We start from the raw sequence: 19,071 nt of genomic DNA, 5'->3' as shown, positions 1-19,071 counted from the left end.
TTCTATGGCAAATTTAGGGAATATTTTCAAAATAAGACAGTATAGTTCGGTATATTTCCGACGATCAGTGCCATCTCTGACGCCATATCTAGCTCACACACCTTGCAAAAATTCATAGTATTTTCTAGTATTTTCTTAGACGCGTTATGGACTCACCCTCTTATCCAATGCACCAATGTAGAAACCGTGTAGATATGTCACTTAGGGCCATGTCCCAGGCCGCATCGAATGCTAATTGGTGATCCGTATCGAATTCCGGATCATTTGGTATAAAAATATCAACGCTTCCATGGTTCTTATATGAAAAAAAGAGGACACAAAATTTGTGAAATGTCAGGTATCGCATTTGATAATTACATAAAAATGTAGTTAATATGTAACAAATGTCTAGTTAGAGTGTAGTTACCATGTAAGGATATGAATGATGTGGTAATTGTTAATTTACATGTTTTGTTTAAACCTTGTTTTAGACACAATCCAACAACCAGTATACCCTAAAATAAGTATATCTTGTAGAAAATTTAATTATCAATTGGGTAAAGTTATGTGTTGAGGTATAGAAGTCCTAGCTAGCCAGTAATATCAAATCGAATATCAAAATCGAGGAATATGATTTCCCATCAAGGGAAGAGAACGGTTAACCCATTGTAGAACGAGGGGGCATTTTAATATTCCTCCGAAGAAATTGAAAATATAATAATTTTAGCGCAGTTCAGGTGAAAGATATTGTGTTTTGTTAAGTTCAGAGAAAAGATGGCATGGATCTACAAGAAGAACTTACAATTAGTAACATTTTCCGCCATTTATATTAAGTCGTCGAACTGTTTAAATAGAGGGGGCTTGAGTGGGTTAAGTTGATAATGGTTAAATAAATGCACGCCAGGCTGTGTTGACAATTTTCAAAATATTTTTGAACCGAGCGGGTGCGTTGTGGTGCTGCGCGTCGTTGCCGAAAATAAAAAATAAAAAATTAAATGTAGAGTATACAGAGAGCAGCTCTTAACCTTTTTTTTTCATCCGGCCGTTCGCTTGGGCGTTTTTGGCCGCTATAAAAAAGAACAAAAATATATGCCATGTTCCGTGCGTTTGTGCCAGTGTGTGTGAAACAACAAGACAGTGCCGAATCTTTTTTTTAACTATGAAAAGTCCCCCTCGAATATAAAAAGAAAAATATAAATATCATGAAAGAGCGGAAACCGCCCGCATAGGCTTCATCGAAATTTTAAATAAATATCACAGGTGTCGTGTCGCGGAAAGTAAAATACAAGAAACAATAAGTGAAACTTAGCGTGCTCGTTAAAGATTAAGTCGAGCTTTGCAAGGCAAACATTTTATTTTCGTGTGATTTTCTATATCTGGCAAAGTGCATTTTGCCAGCGGCTGCCAGCTGCCACAAAACAACACAATTCGACTCAAAAATTCGTCTTTGCGCGAGTGGTACAAGTGCAACACTGCGGCCTGTGGAAATAGTCAAGGCAAAAGTTAATTAAACAATATTCTGCGTATTTCCAACGCGAAATTGGCGCGAGAAGCATAACTGCAAGCAATATTATTTGCACGCTGCGTGTTGCAAGTACACCTGGACACCCGGAAAAGAGCTGCCTGATATGAAAGCGAGCACAAAATGCTGTTGAAAAAGAAACGCTATATGTACGAAGAGCGGGACGGCGCTATTGACGCGCTCGTCGTCGAGCCAAGCAGCAACAACAACAAAATGGCCGATACACGCGAAGTGCGCATTGAAGAGCAATTAAAAGTGAAAATTGGTATGTAAATTAGTGCGAAATCAATGAAAAACCCATCGTAAGCATAAGGGAACGGACAGTGCGTTGGCGGGCAGTGAAGTTTGTCCACCAGCAAAGATTTCTCCGTGTGCAAAGTGTGAAGGAATGTGGAGAGCGTCGCCCCGCAGTGTGTAGGCAGCGCTGAAGTAGAAAATATTAACAAAACACCAGCAAAAGTCTTGAAAATATGAAAAGAGTGCAAAATAGAGTGGCAATATTAACTGACTTTCAATTAAATGCGATAAAAACAAAGCTGAAGTGCAGTAAACATACATTTTTGTACAGAAAATGCATTTTGTGTGCGAGAGCAGCAACGTGCTATCCCGCTTGCTCTTTCTTGTCATTCGACGGTCGATGTATGTGTGTGTTTTTCTCTTGTTTTTTTCTGTGTAGTGTGGTGTTTTTTCGTGCAGCAAGCAACAAACCAGCATTAAAATTACATTTTTTGTTGCTGGTTGCTACTGCTTCTGTTGTTGGTGGTGCTGGCAACACGATTGCTTCTACTTGCCACCCGACAGCGGCTTGGCTGAATGTTACGGCATTCAGCTCGCCCCCGCCTGCCCACCGTTTGCATGCGCCCCTTTTTTGTGAATGAATTTCATTCGGGTGTCTCTCTGTGTTTGTGTGTGTGTGTGTGCGTGTGTTCGTTGTGTATGTATGTTCTTGCGCGCAGCTACACCGACACGAGATCCAGCGCAACAGTGTGTGGGTTTTTTCATGAATGGAATTTTCGAATTCGGTGTACTTTTCTCTTGGGTCGCTCGCTCGCTGGCGACGACCGCCTACGAACACATTGGCGAAAATGTCGGGTTTTTATGAATGATTATCATTGAGAGTCAGAGCCAGACCAGCGCGACATTAATGGCTCTCTTTCTCGCGTGTATCGGTAAAAGGTCAAACTCATGAATGACAATCCCCGCACACACTCTTACTCATCATCATTTCTCTGACGCTCCTTCTCTATCACCACGCACGCTTATCTCGCGAGAGAGAGAAAAAGACCTAGCGAGTGAGTGAGCGAGCAAAGCACCGTTTGGGGCCTTTTGGTTGCGGTTGTTTTTTCGATGGTTTTACATTTCCTGTATTGCCTTTTTTTGTCGCTTTCTGTAAAAACAGAATTATGAAAAACCACAACGAAAAAAGGGTTGCTGCTGCTGCTGGTGGTGGTGCTGCCGTTGGTTGTTCTCCCTCCTCCTCCCCCCCCACTTCATCTCCTCCATCCACTCTGATTTCAATTTCACACCTGCATGATACACAGGGTCGCCACATCCCTCCACTCGAATGATACACATTTATTTTTACCTCTTTTTCAGCATATTAATGCCATGGCATGCCATGCGGCGTTCTCTCTCTTCCTCTCTCGCACTCGCTTACTTTGAATTTCATTTTCCACCTAAACAATTTCAATCTTCTCTCGATTCATAAGCAGCTTTTGCTACGCTTCGGCTTTTGCTTGTGCTTGTGTTTGTGCTTGTGCTTCTCCCCTTTACCCTGGCTCCGGCACATAAATTATATGCAAAGCTGCAACAACATTGTAGCTGCTTTTGATTTCCGTTTCCCATCGTCAGAGTTTCCTTTCTTTTGGTGTCCCCCCTCCCTTTCATTCTTTCGCGTGCTGCGGTTTGGTGTGTGTTACTTCTTGGGCCATAAAACTCTTGCTTTTGCTTCTGTCTTTGGCTCCTCTTGAAAGAAAAAAAAAGAGTCTTCTCAGCTGCTTTTGCTGCTGTTGTTGTTGCCACTTTTTGCACGCTTCAATGGTTTTCGCATGCGCATGTGTCTTCTTTTCTCTGCCTCCCTATCCCCCATCCCTTTGTCGGGGTTCCAGGCGGCTGTCCTCCAGGTCAGGTCCGTCATTTGTCCGTTTCCTTTGTAGACCGCATGGGTGTCTTCTGTCTTGGCAACATCTTCCAGCAGCTTTGGAGGCAGCAGCGCTTCTTTTGTGGTTGGCTGGCTTGGCTTGTACTTTAACCCTTAATTTTTGTTGTGTGCACCACAAATATTGCAAAATTGTACGTTGTTCGATGGAAACTTCACTGAAACTGGAGACGGAATTGAGCGGAAATACGGTTTACATATGTACATAGGTTTAAATTCTGGAAAAATCCTCGGAATGAGCAAAAATATCAAGTATCTGTAAGAAGTTGCAATGTTTATACGATAGATTTCTTTGAATTTTCTTTGACGAAAGTTTCTAGACGAGGAATTTGATCTTCAGGTGGGATTGTTCATTTCATTCTCTCTCTCTTTCTCTCTGTTATTCATAATCGCTTGAAGAATGAAAGTTTTATTCATTTCCTATAATCATCTTTGATTATCGCATCATTATGGCACATTAGCTGTGTCACCTCACCTTTTTACGATCTCCAACCGGCCGTCTTTCCTCTATAAATATACATACATATATGTACATGTCTTTTTTCTTCCTCCTAAAGAGGGGTGGGGGGTTGGGGGTACCCCCTTCTCTGTGCCGCATACTTCTCTGAAGTTTCATATTTCCACATCATTATACTTTGCATGCTTAATAATAATACTTCCCTCCCCATACACATTGTGCGCCCTCGGTTTCAATTACACAAACAACAAAGTTTCGCTTTTGTTGCTGTTGCTGCTGCTGCTGCTGCTACTGGAAGCTTTCCATTTTGTTGCTGCTGGCGATTGCGATTTCTATAGGAAAGCAACCTCCTCCTCCGGGGTGTTTTGGTGACCGAAATTGGCGTAATACTTTTCCACTTAATTAAAATGTTTGGCGCATAACCTGAATTGAATTGAATTTCGTTTTCTATGATGTGTAGCTGCTGCTGCCTGAAAGAGAGAGGGTGACTCATGATCGATTACTCATGGACTACTGACCGCAGCGCTGCTCTCTCACTCCCTCTCCCTCTCTTTCTGAATAGATGCTGGAATATCAATGACATTTACATGACAAATGGCCAGAGAACTGGCTGACAACTTCTGTTCGGTTCGGCTCGGCTCGGTTCGAGACGAGACGAGACCACACACGCAATTGGGATTTCGTTGAACTTGAAACCAGTACAACACAACACACGAGTGGCAATGGCAGTGCCTGTGCCTGTGCCTGTGCCTGTGCCTGTGGCGGTGGCGGTGGCAGAGCAGAGCTCTAGTTAGTTGCCTCGGCTGTTGTTGTGGCTGTAACATATAGAGAAGTAGAAGTAGAGGTAGAAGTATGTTCTCTTGAAGTCTCGCACAATGACAACAACAATAAATAGTTTAGCTAAAAAAGGTAATTAATTAAAATCCGGTTGTGTCTTGTTCTCGTTGCCTCGAACACAACGAAACAACCAGAAGACGAGAAAGAGAAGCTAAATGGAAGGAGGTCGAAGCTGTAAGATACCCTTGAAGATTGCTTATATGGAAGGTACATGTATGACATAGTGATTAAACTATACATTACCAGTATCTGGATATTGAAATATACATATATCTTCTTTAAAGACCCCAAAAGTGCTCTATTCTGTTTTTCTGAACGATTTAGTATCCCCCGTCTTTCGGCTGAGTACCCTAGAATAGATTCTCTTCGAATCGGATCGGATCGGATCTCTGTTGTTCGTTCTGTTTGGTTTTGTTGCTGTTTCTGTTTTCTGTTCTCTGCTGTTGACAATTAGTGGTGGGTCTTCCCCTTAGTCCTTTGTGGGGTTCAAATCATTTTTCTAATACATATCTTTATTCCAAATGGAATATTTTCACTTGAAATTTGTCCTAAGCGAGAGAGAATGTTAATTATACTTAAACGCTTGGCCAAGAGGCTAGCTATTTGTGGATTCTCTTGCCCCACTGTGCCACACCGCACAAAACTCTGTTTGCTGGTTTTGCCCATTGCTGCCTCTGCACTCAGCTGCCAAGCACTTCCAAAGAACGAACAATTTTATGTAATTAGCGCATTACTAAAATACTTTTTATTCAGGTCGCCTCCGAACAGAGCAGCCATCACAGTGGAGAGGAGAGGAGAGGGAGAGGGAGAGCCTGCCTCTCCACAGATGGAAACGAACCGAACCGAACCGAACAGTGGCCCCGAGACGTCGAGCATTACAATCACAATGACAACGATGGCGTTGATGAGGCTGCTGCTGCATGCCCCATCCATTCGATGATTAACATTTGTCTCCCTCTCTTCCTCTCGCTTTGCGCTTTCCACAGGCAGCATGTTATACATTTTTCCTGGCTCCGTTTTTGCCCCCTCTTTGACGTTTTTTTGTTTCTTTCTTTTTTTATGACTTAACGCTTGACCTCTTCGCATTTACTTTGATGTTGTTGACTTCGGCTGGGGTCAGAGGCACATCTAAAACCCCATATGGGTAGCCCTGCCCCCATCCAAGGCCCTGCTGGACTCACGCTGTGGCTGTGGCTGTGGCTGTGTCTCTTTGGGGGCTTAGCTCTTGTGCGGCTCATGTAATTTGTAATTAAAAGTAATTCCCATTTTATTTCACTCGTTTTTGAGGCTGTTATTAATTCTGAATCCATTCTGTGGTTGCGCTTCGCTGGCCAGCGCTGACCCTGTACCTGAGCCTGTGCCCCTTGTTCCTACCTCAAGTGTCGTTTCTTTTTAAAGAGCGGAAATGTCACGGGGGCACTCCAAAGAATATGTTTTAATGTTGGAGACACGTTTTTAATGGGTCGGTCTCTCTCTCTCTCTCTCTCTGTGTTTCTGTTATAAAACGAGGAATCATTCATTTGTGGTTGGGTGTTTAGATGCGTCTCAAGATGTGGTTAAGCAGCGACCTTCCCTTCTCAACCATTCGATATTGTTTCTGTTTACCCAAGAGAAATACGATGAAAATTTTAGTCACAACCTCAAGCGTTTCTTATCTCGTATTTGGGTCGCTAATCCGATGATAGATGATATATTTCTCATGTTAGCAGGAAACCGAAACCTCTCTCGGGACTCGGAAATCTATGGCTCTCTTCTTCGTCCGTCAAAGTCTCTTCACAGTGACGCCATGCGCCTGTTCCAGCGGCTGCGCGAATACCTCTACAAAAATTCTGTGGGCGTCTTTACAAAAGTTTATTTATTGTTATTTAATTTTTATTGTACAGAGTCAGGAAAGTTTTGCTGTTGTTTTATTTTTTGTGGCGTGACTGGTCTCTAATGAGCAGCGCTTGTCGTAGCTGTTGTAGCTATTGCCACAGTTCATAGGCGGTTCGCCTCGATTTGGTCATATCAAAATGGAAGTCGTGTGTTGTATGGTTGTGTTTATCGAGGTGTTCGAGTGGTGTGTGCCTAGAATTGGGAAATCGAAGGTTAGTAGTGCCAAAAAATACAGGCGAAAGCCATCGGTCCCTGTGCTACCTTCCCATAAGCGAACGGACATAAGAAACAGTGCCGTGCCTGTCCTCTCCAAAGAGCTATCACTGTCCATGAATATTGTATACAGATATATACACAATTAAGTCTTAAAGAAAGCATAGTTTAGCCTGGCAACAGTTTTTTCAAACAGCAGAATGACACAGCGCACCCAGCACTCGGCACTCGGCACTCGGCACTAAGCCGCAGAGAGGAGGAGGAAAAGGAAAAGAGTTATTACTCATCCTGGACATTGATACGGACAATATATAGAGATACTATATGTATAAATGTATACAATATACACTTGTATACAGCGAAAATTGTTAATACACAAAGTACGGATCGGGTCGGATCTGACCGGATCGATGACGTTGATGAAAAAGGCAATAAACATGCCTGCCCTCCCAGTCCCAGTCCCCCAATCCGCAGAGTAGAAGCCAAGCAAAGTCGGCCACAAGTCCAGAGATGGACGAGAGGAGGAAGAGGAGGAGGATGAACATGAGAAACGTAATCAGACCGGAAATCGATCGGCACGTACAGATGGAGAAAAGGTAACACAGCCACAGATAGATAGATGCAGATGCAGATGCAGATGCAGATATATATTAAAGAGGAATGGGAAAACCGACCAAAGGAGAGAAGCCAAACGAGTTTCTGGATCTACAGCTCCTCCACAAATAAATAAAATGAAGCAAATTATTAACACAACAAAAATAGAAGGAAAGGCGTCTGTCTGGCTAGAAATGGGGGATTGTCTTAACCTGTTTTCCAGTTTCCAACTTGGCTAACTGCAACAGAATTTTGTAGACCCTTATTCCGAACAGAACGAGACGAAAGGAAGCTAAAACGGAAAAGGAAGTTCCACTTACGGGTATAATAAAAGTTATGGAAAGGAAACGCGGCACAAAGTAGGAGTGGACCTACCATTTGGTTCCAAGGGTTTTTCCCACCTCTTCATCTCCTTCTCTCGCTCTCTCTCTCTCTCTCTCTCTCTCTCTATCTCGTGTGTGTGTGTGTGTGTGTGTTTTCTACCAAGTGCAAACAATCATTTTTAGCTACAGGAAGCTGACGTTTAAACAAACAGCTCACAGATACTTCTCGGTATAGCGATAGAGATACGAGAGACTGAGAGAAAGAGAGAGAGAGTGAGAGGGAGATCCCAGAAGCGAGAACTGGATCCGGCCCTGCCTGTCTCTGTGTAAATCTCTCATCCGCTGACGGAGCAGCAAAAACAAAAAAATATACAAGAATTTATCTCTATTTCCGTTCCTTTGCATAAATGCCTGTTGCCTGTGCCTGTGCCTGGTTTTTGTTTCATTTGTTTTTTAGAATTTATTACACACGCACACAGAAAACACCCGCCCTCGGATTTCCTCTGCCTCGGACGGCCCAGAGTGCTTCCTTCTTTGCTCTCTTGGATACCCTTCCGCGAGTGGAGTGCAGTGGAGTGGACTGAAGTGGAGGGTATAATGTGTCGTGCACTGCAAATTGCAGTGCATTCTTACAAGTATTTTGGAAAGGGTATTCACCCAGTCGGTGATAGCCTTTCCATTGCGTTTAGAGCAATCGCCTCATTAATTCGCGCGCCGCCTTTCATGCTGCACTGGAATCAATTTGCATATTGTGCAGAAAAGCAGAAAAGCAAAAGCAAGCGAGACGAGACGAGACGAGAGAAAGGAAGAACGAAAGGGAGTGGGAAGGGAAGGCAAGGCGAACCGAAAAAAAACGAAATCTACTTACAGGGTCTTTAAATTTAATTTTGTGTCTGCCGAGAAGGAAATCATGAAAATAATGAGAGTCCCCCCCTACTAGAGTCGTGTGGTAATTTTCACTCCAAACCTGACATTGAGGTCTCTCCCCCCACTCCCACTGGCAAATGTCAATGTTTTGGGGGGAAGGGAGGGGCAGAATCCAATTTGTTGGCGGCGCTCCCTTTGGAAGTTTTCGTGGTGGCATGTGGCATGTGTGGCATGAAGGATAATGGTTCTATTTCGGTGATCTCTCTATGAAAATGCTGAAATGTGTTGCCCGCCGCGTTGTTTGTTCGTTGATATATGTATGCAGATATCATAGATCATGCATAGATCTGGTTAATTGCTGGATCTCCTCTCCCAACCCGACCATATATGCATTAGCTGGTAATGGATCTTCCTCGTCTTGTTATTGTTGCTGGAAGCAAAGTAAACATTCCGAAGATTTCATCATTTTGATGGCAAATGAAGAGATTCCAAAATGCTTGAATTTCCGCTTGGTGTTACGAGTACGGGTACGGGTACGGGCACGATTACCGGGTAGCGTATCGCTTGCATAATACCAATCTCGATCTTTCTGTGTGTGTGTGTGTGTCTGGAATATGTAAGAAGATATCGCATGCTTTGTTTCACAATTCATTTGAAGGTCGTACAAGCTGGAAGTGAGTTTTCCACAGAATCTTCTTCATTCAATGTGCAGAAGTTTCGCCAGTCCTCTGGTGGGTTGGTTCTCCGCTGGACGGCTCCCCCTTTTCCCCCTTGGGCCCATTCGCAATTCATTCGCTTATCTCGAAACAGTGCTATCTCACCCTCCTCGACGGCTCCTTCATTCCGTGCTCTGTGCCGTGAGTAAGCGGAAACTGCTACGTATGAATGGGAAAATCTAGAGAAATTCCATGATTATATCATTAAATTTAGAAAACTTTGATGCTGCCTGATTTGCATGGTATTTGCCTAATCCGAAACCAAAACCAAAACCAACACCAAATGACGAAAAGGAATGACGAAAACTAAAACTAAATATAGTATTCCATTGCGGCAGAGAGCGGCGGTGGTGGCCCCGGCCAATGACAAGACAAACCATAAAAAAAACCACATAAATAAATTATAAGCGTCACAGAAACGTACGAAAAAATTCAACACTGGGATTCCCCGACCCCCCCCAACCCCCTCCTGCTGTGAAAGCATCACTGCCGCGCGGCGCTACTACACAAAGTCAACGCCGGCGCCGGCAATGACTGCGACGTTGATTTTATGAATGAAATATACTGTTGCTTTTTCACAGTCCGCACCATGCCGCATAGTCAAAGAGGAAAAGAGACAGCCAAAAAGTTTGGAGAGTTGTTGGGAGAGGACGAAGAAGCGGCCGCAGAGGGAGCACAAATTGGGTGGCTGAGAAAGGAGAGTAGGCGGCGAGAAAGAGAGAGAGAGAGAGAAAGAGAAAGACAAAGACAAAGAGACTTGAGAAAAGACACTTTTGATTTTTGTCATTCGTCCATCACCGTCCCTGCGCCTGCCGTTCCCTCACTGTTTGTGTGTGTGTGTGTTTTTGCATATAAAATGTGATTTTAATTCCCCTCTTCTCCCTCCATCTGCTCTTTGCTTCCTCTTGTTGTGTTTGTACGCTTTTTCATTTCATTCATAAACGAATGAGAAGAAGAAGTACAAAGCGACGACGACGACGACGACGACGACAAATGAATGTCTTCATTATTAAGCTAAAGTTGTTGCTGTCTGTCGCGCAGAGTGAGAGTGTGTGAGAGAGAGAGAGAGAGAGTGGCGGTGGCGGCTGCTGCTGTCTGCTATTGTAAAAAGTGCCGTTGTTTTGCTAAACACAAATACACACCAACAGCAAATACATATAACCCCATTGATAGGCCTGGCTGATAGCACCGAGGCGGCTGCTCACCTAGCTAGCCCCCCATCCCCCTTTCCCTACCATTCCACGGCCCACAGCACCACAGCTGTGTCAATAGCTTTTAGGAGCGGAAGGCAGGGTAATGGAGGCCATCCATCCCGCAATGTTTTCTCAATGAAAAAACGAAAAATAAAACGAAATCAGAAATCCGCGCATTGCCTGCCTTGTCTAGCACGCACGCGTACACACACACACTTCACACACCCAGCCCCACACAACAGTTAGACACTTGAAAGCAGACGCGTAAACGCAGTAGAGGTCAAACGAATGGGAGCTTATCTATGTAGATCTCTTTTGCTTTTGATAATTCTACTTATCTTAGCCATTATTTGATCTCTCTTAATTATTAATGAAATTGTGTTGAAGTGCTCGCGTATTACCTTTAAAACAACTAGTATCTTGACCGCTGCTGTGCGTACTCGTGTGTACTTAATATATTTCCGCTTGACTGCCGCTAATTTCTTTCATTGAGCAACCGTTTGCTTGTCTTGTGGTTCGGTTTGGTTCGGTTCGGTTCAGCTGCTCTGGTCTGGTGCCTTTTTCCCCCCTCCGACACAGCTCTCTCGCTTCTCTTTACCCCTTTTTGGCGAGTGCTTATCAAGGCTGTTATTATTAAAGTTTATAACTCTCCCTCTCTCTCTCTCTGTCGCTCTGTCGCTCTTTGCGAGCCTATGTATTCCACTGTCTGCTGTTCGCTCCATGTCTGCACTCTCTCTGTCTATCTGGTGGGTCTAGTGCCAAGCGCCAGGTTTCTGTGTCCTTGGTGTTGCTGTTGTTTCTGTGGGCAGGCAAGGCATCCAAAGCCAAAGCATACAAAGCTCCACACCCATATTGATTGAAAGCTTTCGATGCAGGCACACGCACACGCACACGCGCAGGAAGTCACGTTAGCCGCTGCACTACGTTTTAGGAAATGCATGAAATGAATAATACGTACAATTTACTGAGAAATGAGCAGAGGAGGGCACCAAGTATTTGCTATTCTTGCGCTGCTGCCTTGGGGAAGGGGACGGGATGGGGTGAGATGTCAAGGCCAATTAATAAGAAATAAAGTATAGTAGAAATCATTCAAAAGTTATCTTGTATTAACCTTTGATTTGTGTGTTATTCTTCCATTTTGCAGGCGAGGCAAAGAATCTGAGCAGTCGCAATGCGGCAAACACAAGCTGCAGCACACAGGGCACACGGGATGTCTATTGCACAATTGCCCTTGATCAGGAGGAGATATGCCGCACACCCACCATCGAGCGAACACTGGCCCCCTTCTACGGGGAGGAGCATCAGTTTAAGATTCCGCGCCGCTTCCGTCACCTGTCCATCTACGTGTGGGATCGGGACATGAAGCAGGACAAGCCGATCGGCAAGATTGCGATAAAGCGCGAGGAGTTGCACATGTACAATCACAAGGACCATTGGTTCACGCTGCGGCCCGTCGACGCGGACTCGGAGGTCCAGGGCATGGCGAATATCGAGGTGGCCTTCGAGGAGCATCCGCAGCTGCTGCTGACAGAGAGCATATCTGAGGTGGCACAGAACACACACGCCTCCAACCACAACCACAACCACCAGAACCACCACACACACAGTCGCCAGCAGCAGCGCGCCCACCAGAACGACTACAAGGAGAACAACGAATTAAGCAACATCCAGAGAGCAACAGCTGTCGGATCGGGAGGCGGAACTGGCGGACACTCTGCCGGCATGACACTCAAGAGTCGTGCAGCGGGCCTTTTCGGACACGTGCACCATCCCCAGCAACATCAGCAGCCACAGCAACAGGCACAGCCCCAGCAGGTATCTAGCACCAACTCCTCTACAGACCAGTTGGCCAACTGGAAGAATGCGCATGCGAGAAACGTCCGCGTGGCCATCCGTGTGCCCGCCTGCGTGGACTTGGCCAAGAAGCAGGGCACCTGCGACCCCTTCGTCATCTGCACCGCCCACTACAGCAACAAGCAGCAGATCACGCGGCGGACAAAGCAGCGCAAGAAAACCGTCGATCCAGAATTCGACGAGGTAATGTACTTTGATCTCTACATCGATGCAGAGGGCGGAGGCAACACGGCCACCACGGGCAGCAACAAATCCTCCGGCTCCCTGGAGTCATCGGCGAACAAGGCATATGCCATTTATCCCTTGGGGGGAGCCGATCTCGTGGAGATTGTCGTCAGTCTGTGGCACGACGCACACGGGGCTATGGCCGACAAGGTCTTCCTCGGCGAAGTTCGACTCCCCATGCTCAACAAGCAGCAGCAGGCTGCGGTGCAAGCGGCAGCCTGGTACTACCTGCAGCCCCGCTCCCTGTCCAACAGCAGTCGTTCGTTGAACACAACCCCGCGTTCCTGTGCCACGCCGCCTGGCACGAGGCTGAGTGTGGACTCCACCATTGGGTCGTTGCGTCTGAATCTGAACTACACCGCCGATCATGTATTCCCGCTAGCCACCTACGACGATTTGCTGAACCTGCTGCTCGAGTCGGTGGACCAGCGGCCGATCACCGTCTCCGCTGTGTCCATTCTGGGCGAGCTGGTATCCGGGAAGACGGAGGTGGCCCAGCCCCTGGTCCGCCTCTTCACGCACACCGAACGCATTGCGCCGATCATCAAGGCCTTAGCCGATCACGAAATATCGAATCTGACCGATCCCACCACTATCTTCCGTGGCAACACACTCGTCTCCAAGATGATGGACGAGGCCATGCGGCTGTCGGGTCTGCACTATCTGCATCAGACGCTGCGACCCGTCCTCTCCCAAATTGTGGCAGAGAAGAAGCCGTGCGAGATTGATCCCAGCAAGGTGAAGGATCGCTCGGCCGTCGACACTAATCTGCACAATCTGAAAGACTATGTGGAGCGGGTGTTCCAGGCGATCACCAAGAGTGCCGACCGCTGTCCGAAAGTGTTGTGCCAGATCTTTCACGACCTGCGCGAGTGTGCGGGCAAGCACTTTCCCAGTAATCGCGAGGTGCGCTACTCCGTGGTTTCCGGCTTCATATTCCTTCGGTTCTTTGCTCCGGCCATACTGGGACCCAAACTCTTTGATCTGACCACCGAGCGGCTGGTAAGTGGACGCCTCTAAAGCCCAAAAGAATCTCTTGTTGATCCTCGGACTGCTCTTTCCAGGATGCCCAAACGAATCGCACGCTGACGCTCATCTCCAAGACGATACAATCGCTGGGGAATCTCGTCAGTTCGCGATCATCGCAGCAGCCCTGCAAGGAGGAGTACACCGGGGAGCTGTACAAGAAGTTCTGCACGGAAAAGCATGTGGATGCCGTCAAGCACTTCCTGGAGGTGATCTCAACGCCCAGCCAGGCGGCCAACAGCAGCGGTATCCATCCGGCAGCTTCGGCAGCGCCACTCGAACCAGTATTACTAAAAGAGGGGTAGGTCTTCCATTGATGGTAAAATGATTAGTTAAATGTAATGTAATTGATGGAATGATGCCCCCACCCCCACCTAATATGCAATACCCTCTACCCGTTCTCTATATACCCTCCTCTATGTATACTTTGTTGGCATATATGTATCCCACCCACCCCAAAGAACATTTGGTTACGCTTCGTTTTATTCTAATACCAAAACTTTCTTTGTCTTTCTCTTCTTTTCCGCGCGCTGCTTTTACCACAAACAAAAACCAAAAAATATATATACTTACGTATAAAATAATAATAAATCAAATTTTAAAAAACAAAAAAAAACCACAACCATCACGCCCACAACTACCAAAAATATTCCCATCACCATCACACACTACACACACTACACACACTCACACACACACATATTACACGTATTACATATACTAACGTCTAGCGAGGGGTAAGAGAAATTGTGCTTTTCATTTGTTAATTTATATTATTAGATTTCATTTTTCTATATTCTTGGATATTTTGTTGGTGCTTTTGGAAGAATTACATCGACAGAAAGCGCGAAGAATTAGCGACACTTACTAAGATTTGGTTCTCTCTTTTCTCTTTTGTGTGTGTTTTTTTTTTGTTTTTCTTGCTATGGCCGACAGCATGATGACCAAATATCCAACCAGCAGCAAACGCTGGTCGGTGGGACGGCAGTCCACGCAGCGCTACTTTCGCCTGACCACGCACACGCTCAGCTATGCGAAGTCGAAGGGCAAACAACCCATCTGTGATATACCGCTCCAGGAGATCGGCAGCGTTGAGCAACTGAAAGACAAAAGCTTCAAAATGCAAAACTGCTTTAAGGTGAGTGCCAATCATTCCCTCCATATCCCATCCCTCCGAAGCAAGGAAGCTAGGCCCGTCCGGTCCCCGCGTGGCCTCCCTCACATTTCATTTTATATGCTTTGGACAGACGATAGAGACAGACCTTCAATATTTGCATGCTGCAGCAGTAATGCATACATATTCTCCTTTACCGGAAACTGGCGATCGGGCGGCCACGCCATACTTTATAAATAGGCAACGGCGCAGCAGCAGAGCTGCCCACACTCACACATACACCTCCGCGCTCTTCCGTTGCAGCAGATAGAGTTTGAGAGAGAGCGTGAGTGCATGTGTGCGAGTGAGAGAAGTAGATGTGCTGTGGGATGTTTGGGCGGCTGCAGTTGCTCTTGTCATTTCCATTGCACATTTGTCATCGATGAACAAAAAGCATTCGATAGCAACAGCAAATTCAGGCAGAAAAAAAAATGTAAATAGAAAACCTCAGAGCAAAAAAAAAAGAAAGAAGATTCAAGATTGAAGAGAAACTTTCACTAATCACTCAAATAGTCCGCAGGCAGAGATTTTAGACAGGCAAGAAAATGACAAGTTGCGGCAATTAAAAATAATTAGCATTATTATGCAGATGAGTCGGCAGTTGGCTTTCGTATCTCCCTTTGTTATTGTTATTGTTAGTTACTCTTATTGTTTTTTCGCGATAGTAAAACAAAAAGGGAAATTTCAAAACTTAGAAATCCGCGCAAGACGAAGCAGCAGCAGAGAACCCATCCGATCCGTGGGTAAGGTACAAGTACCTACACTCGTACTTTTGTCTCTGCCGTGTGAATTGTGTGTGTGAGTCTCAGCGGGAGATTTCCGACGAATGCGATTGTCTGTCTTGCAACAGAATTTATGTTAATTGTTAATTACAGCGTGCCTAAAGTTTTACTTTCCTCTACTTTAATCCCACACAGATCGTGCACAAAGATCGCTCGCTTATCGTACAAACAACAAACTGCGTGGAGGAGCGTGAGTGGTTTGACCTGCTGCACAAGATCTGTCTGATGAACTCCATCCGAATGCAGTATTTCCATCCGTCGGCCTTCGTAAGCGGCTTCTACAGTTGCTGCGGACGCTCGGACGAGAACACGCCCGGCTGCAAGAACGTATCCGATAAGGAGATGGACTACTTTCAGATGGATCTGGTCACCGCATTGGATCCGCCCCTAGACCTGCAGCGCATTCACACGCTCATCATGTCCAACATGAGCATGCTGGACTCGCTGCTGGATCCGTTGACCTATCACCAGCACCTGCCGCAACAGCAGCTCCCGCAGCACAATCCTCTGGTGCCGCTGGCCACCACCCTGCAGCAGCAGTCGCCACAAGCCTTTGCCGAATTCAAACGCACAATCGAAAAGCTGCGCGAGAAGGCTTACGCCATCGACAGGGACCACCGCGACTACAAACAGGGTATCACGCGGCAGCTAAAGTATGGAAGCAGGCAGGCACCTATCGGCGACGACAACTACTGGCACATGATGCGAGCCGCCGGCCAGCTGAATCAGCAACACCACCAGCAGCAGCAGCAGCAACAACATCAGCAGCAGCAGTTCCAGCCCGTGCTCCCACAGATGCAGAATGTACGGGCCTATCCCTACCAGCCATCGACAACCAGCAGCAGCAACATGAACGCCTACTATCTGCACAACCTCCAGCACCAGCAGCAGCGACTGCAGTTCCACCACCAGCAGCAGCAACAGCAACAACAGCTCCAGCAGCAGCAACAGCAACAGCCACAGTTCCAGCCTCTGCGCAGCCACCAGCTGCAGCGCCACAACAATAATAATAACAACAACAACTGCGGCAATGCGTCATCCTCAAGTCCCTCATCGACGGCATCGAGTGTGGTGGCCGCGCCCAGCACCTCGTCGGCCCAGGCGGCGAATGTGCTACATAAGCCGGCCCCAACGATCTATTAGCGTTCAAGACCGTGCGTATTCGCCCTGCCCCGAGCGATCATCCTGACCCGATGAGGAATACGCATTGTCGCAGACGGAGATGCTAGCGTGCTGCTGTACAAACAAAAAAAGAAACAGTTTTATGCGCTAAGAGATTTTTTTTTTTTTTTTTTACGAGTTTAATATGTAAAAGTCTAGACTTAAGTTTTTTTAATTAACAGATTTTTATACACAAGATTTTTACGGAACCCCCCTCCAGCATACACCAGCAGAAAGCCAACCCCAAACAGAAAGCGAAATCTAAATATATTTAAGCTTATTTATTTTTTGTATGTGCTAACATTATTTATACACAAACAAAAGTACGCAGAAATGTGGAAGGAGGATAGGATCCACAGTAAAGGAAGAGAACAACTGAAAACTGATAACTATTTAAGTTTAAGCTACAAAAAATCCGGAACCCGAAAATTGCTAAGAATTTTGAAACCCTTAGCCCTAAGCTGAATACGAAATACAAAATATATAGATGTAAATAGTTATGTACGGCATAGAGATGCACCCATACAAAAAATAACACAAGTAGCGAAATGAAATGTTGTATATAGCCCAGTCCATACATATATCTCTCTATGTGTACGATATAGGGATAATATTAACTACTGTAACTGCAGTTGTGTGTTAGGCGTAGCGAAAATTTCTAAAAAAAAAAAAATAATTTAATAATTACAAGTAAGAGGATTGCGAAAAGCAAAATAATTCTAAAAATATGTGAACGCTATATACAAAAAGAAAAGAAAGAAGAAACACATACATCTACATGTATATTACTTTATATAACTGTCATACAGCTAATGTTATACACGATATATGTATGTATTCAAACAATTCTAGAATACAAACGAAAAGCATTGTTAAGAACAAATTTACTTCCATTTTACATACACAAAAGAAACACACACATACACACACACATACAAATATATATATATATATATATATATATTGATATATTTATTAAATGCATTTAATTTCATGTTAAATTTAAAGAAAAAAACGAAAAGAAAAAGTAAATTGGGTTAGCTTCGACTTACTTCCACCGATATGTTTCCAAAGCTCTTCCAATATATAAAATTACACACATTTTATAGTTTATGTTTAAATAATCATTTTATCATACTTTTTTTTGCCATATTTAGTTGATTGCATTACAAAGTGTCTTCCTCTGCCGCCTCCGCCGCCGCGTTTATTCTATTGCCTTTTGTTGATGCATTCCAATGATTTGTGCATTTTCTAATTAATTATTTCTAATCTAATACTATCTGAATGATGTACATACGAGATGAGAGACGAAACTATGAATACTATTATATTTCTGTTGCTATGAATTTGATTTGTTTGCAGTTTGCAGTTTCCAGTTTCGATTCACTTGCTAATTTTGATTGCATTTTTAAGAGAGGAGCATTATTTTTATTATAATTTTACCATGTCTAGATCCTAAGTTGTTGGTACAAAGAATCGAGAATATACATACATATACACACACAGATCTAGAGATATGTTTTCTAGCGTACAAAATAAAGCGTATCGCCAATGGATTATTATTTCGTTTCATTTGAGTTCTTGTTTTTTTCAGTTTGTATTTCCTGCCACTTAGTACCTCAATTCTTGTGCTTTAGGTACTATATCTGTCGGATACTGTTGTGATATCTTATGGTATGTTTGATCATGCGTGGGTGTGTATGTGTGTTGGTTAATTGATTGGTTGATGCGTATTTGCAATATGTTTATTGTGCGTTAAAGCTGTTGAATATTTTTATTCGTATTGTGACAATTAACAGAGAAGCAATCTTTTCCAAAAAACAATTACTGAGTACACTTTGCAATTAGGTTTTTTGTTTCTCACGAATCCTTTTCGTATAAGCCTGAATTGAAGGACAAACGAGTGTTGTGGCCTGGTAAAACAGTGAGAATCAAAGGAAAATGCCCTATTTTTTTTACACAAACCTTTTGAAATCAACTTTTATGTGTGAATAAATATATAGTTGCATATTTTAAAATAGTTTTTCTACTTTAAATGGGAGGTAACGGGCATATAAGTAAAACGCATACCCTTACTCAATAATTCAAATATCGCGCCACTGGAAAATGCAAGACTGACACGACAGCCCTGCTCGC

At 44.6% G+C, this 19,071-nt stretch overlaps 1 protein-coding gene across 2 annotated transcripts; it reads left to right on the top strand.

The window, feature by feature from the left end:
• Positions 1 to 991: 991 nt before the first annotated feature.
• On the top strand, positions 992 to 17,856 carry LOC6602993 (GTPase-activating protein). 2 transcript variants are annotated; one of them, XM_026993702.1, is made up of 6 exons: positions 992 to 1,766; positions 11,879 to 13,815; positions 13,878 to 14,140; positions 14,571 to 14,576; positions 14,776 to 14,977; positions 15,910 to 17,856. In XM_026993702.1, the coding sequence occupies exons 1-6, from the start codon at positions 1,625 to 1,627 to the stop codon at positions 16,915 to 16,917; spliced, it is 3,558 nt and encodes a 1,185-aa protein (XP_026849503.1). In that variant the 5' UTR covers positions 992 to 1,624; the 3' UTR covers positions 16,918 to 17,856. The 2 variants fall into 2 exon arrangements, with proteins under 2 accessions (XP_026849503.1, XP_002028020.1); XM_002027984.2 differs by lacking the exon at positions 14,571 to 14,576.
• Positions 17,857 to 19,071: the final 1,215 nt, after the last annotated feature.

The sequence above is a fragment of the Drosophila persimilis genome, unplaced genomic scaffold (genome assembly GCF_003286085.1).
Source record: "Drosophila persimilis strain 14011-0111.01,24,50 unplaced genomic scaffold, DperRS2 tig00000868-arrow-arrow-pilon, whole genome shotgun sequence".
NCBI lineage: Eukaryota > Metazoa > Arthropoda > Insecta > Diptera > Drosophilidae > Drosophila > Drosophila persimilis.
The sequence above is the reverse complement of the archived record's forward strand: the minus strand, read 5'-3'. Positions and strand labels throughout refer to the sequence as shown.

Coding starts and splice junctions, on each gene's coding strand:
- LOC6602993 (XM_026993702.1), top strand. CDS start 1,625: ATGCTGTTGAAAAAGAAACGCTATATGTACGAAGAGCGGGACGGCGCT. Junction 13,816..13,877: donor ATCTGACCACCGAGCGGCTG/GTAAGTGGACGC, acceptor TGCTCTTTCCAG/GATGCCCAAACGAATCGCAC. Junction 14,978..15,909: donor AAATGCAAAACTGCTTTAAG/GTGAGTGCCAAT, acceptor AATCCCACACAG/ATCGTGCACAAAGATCGCTC.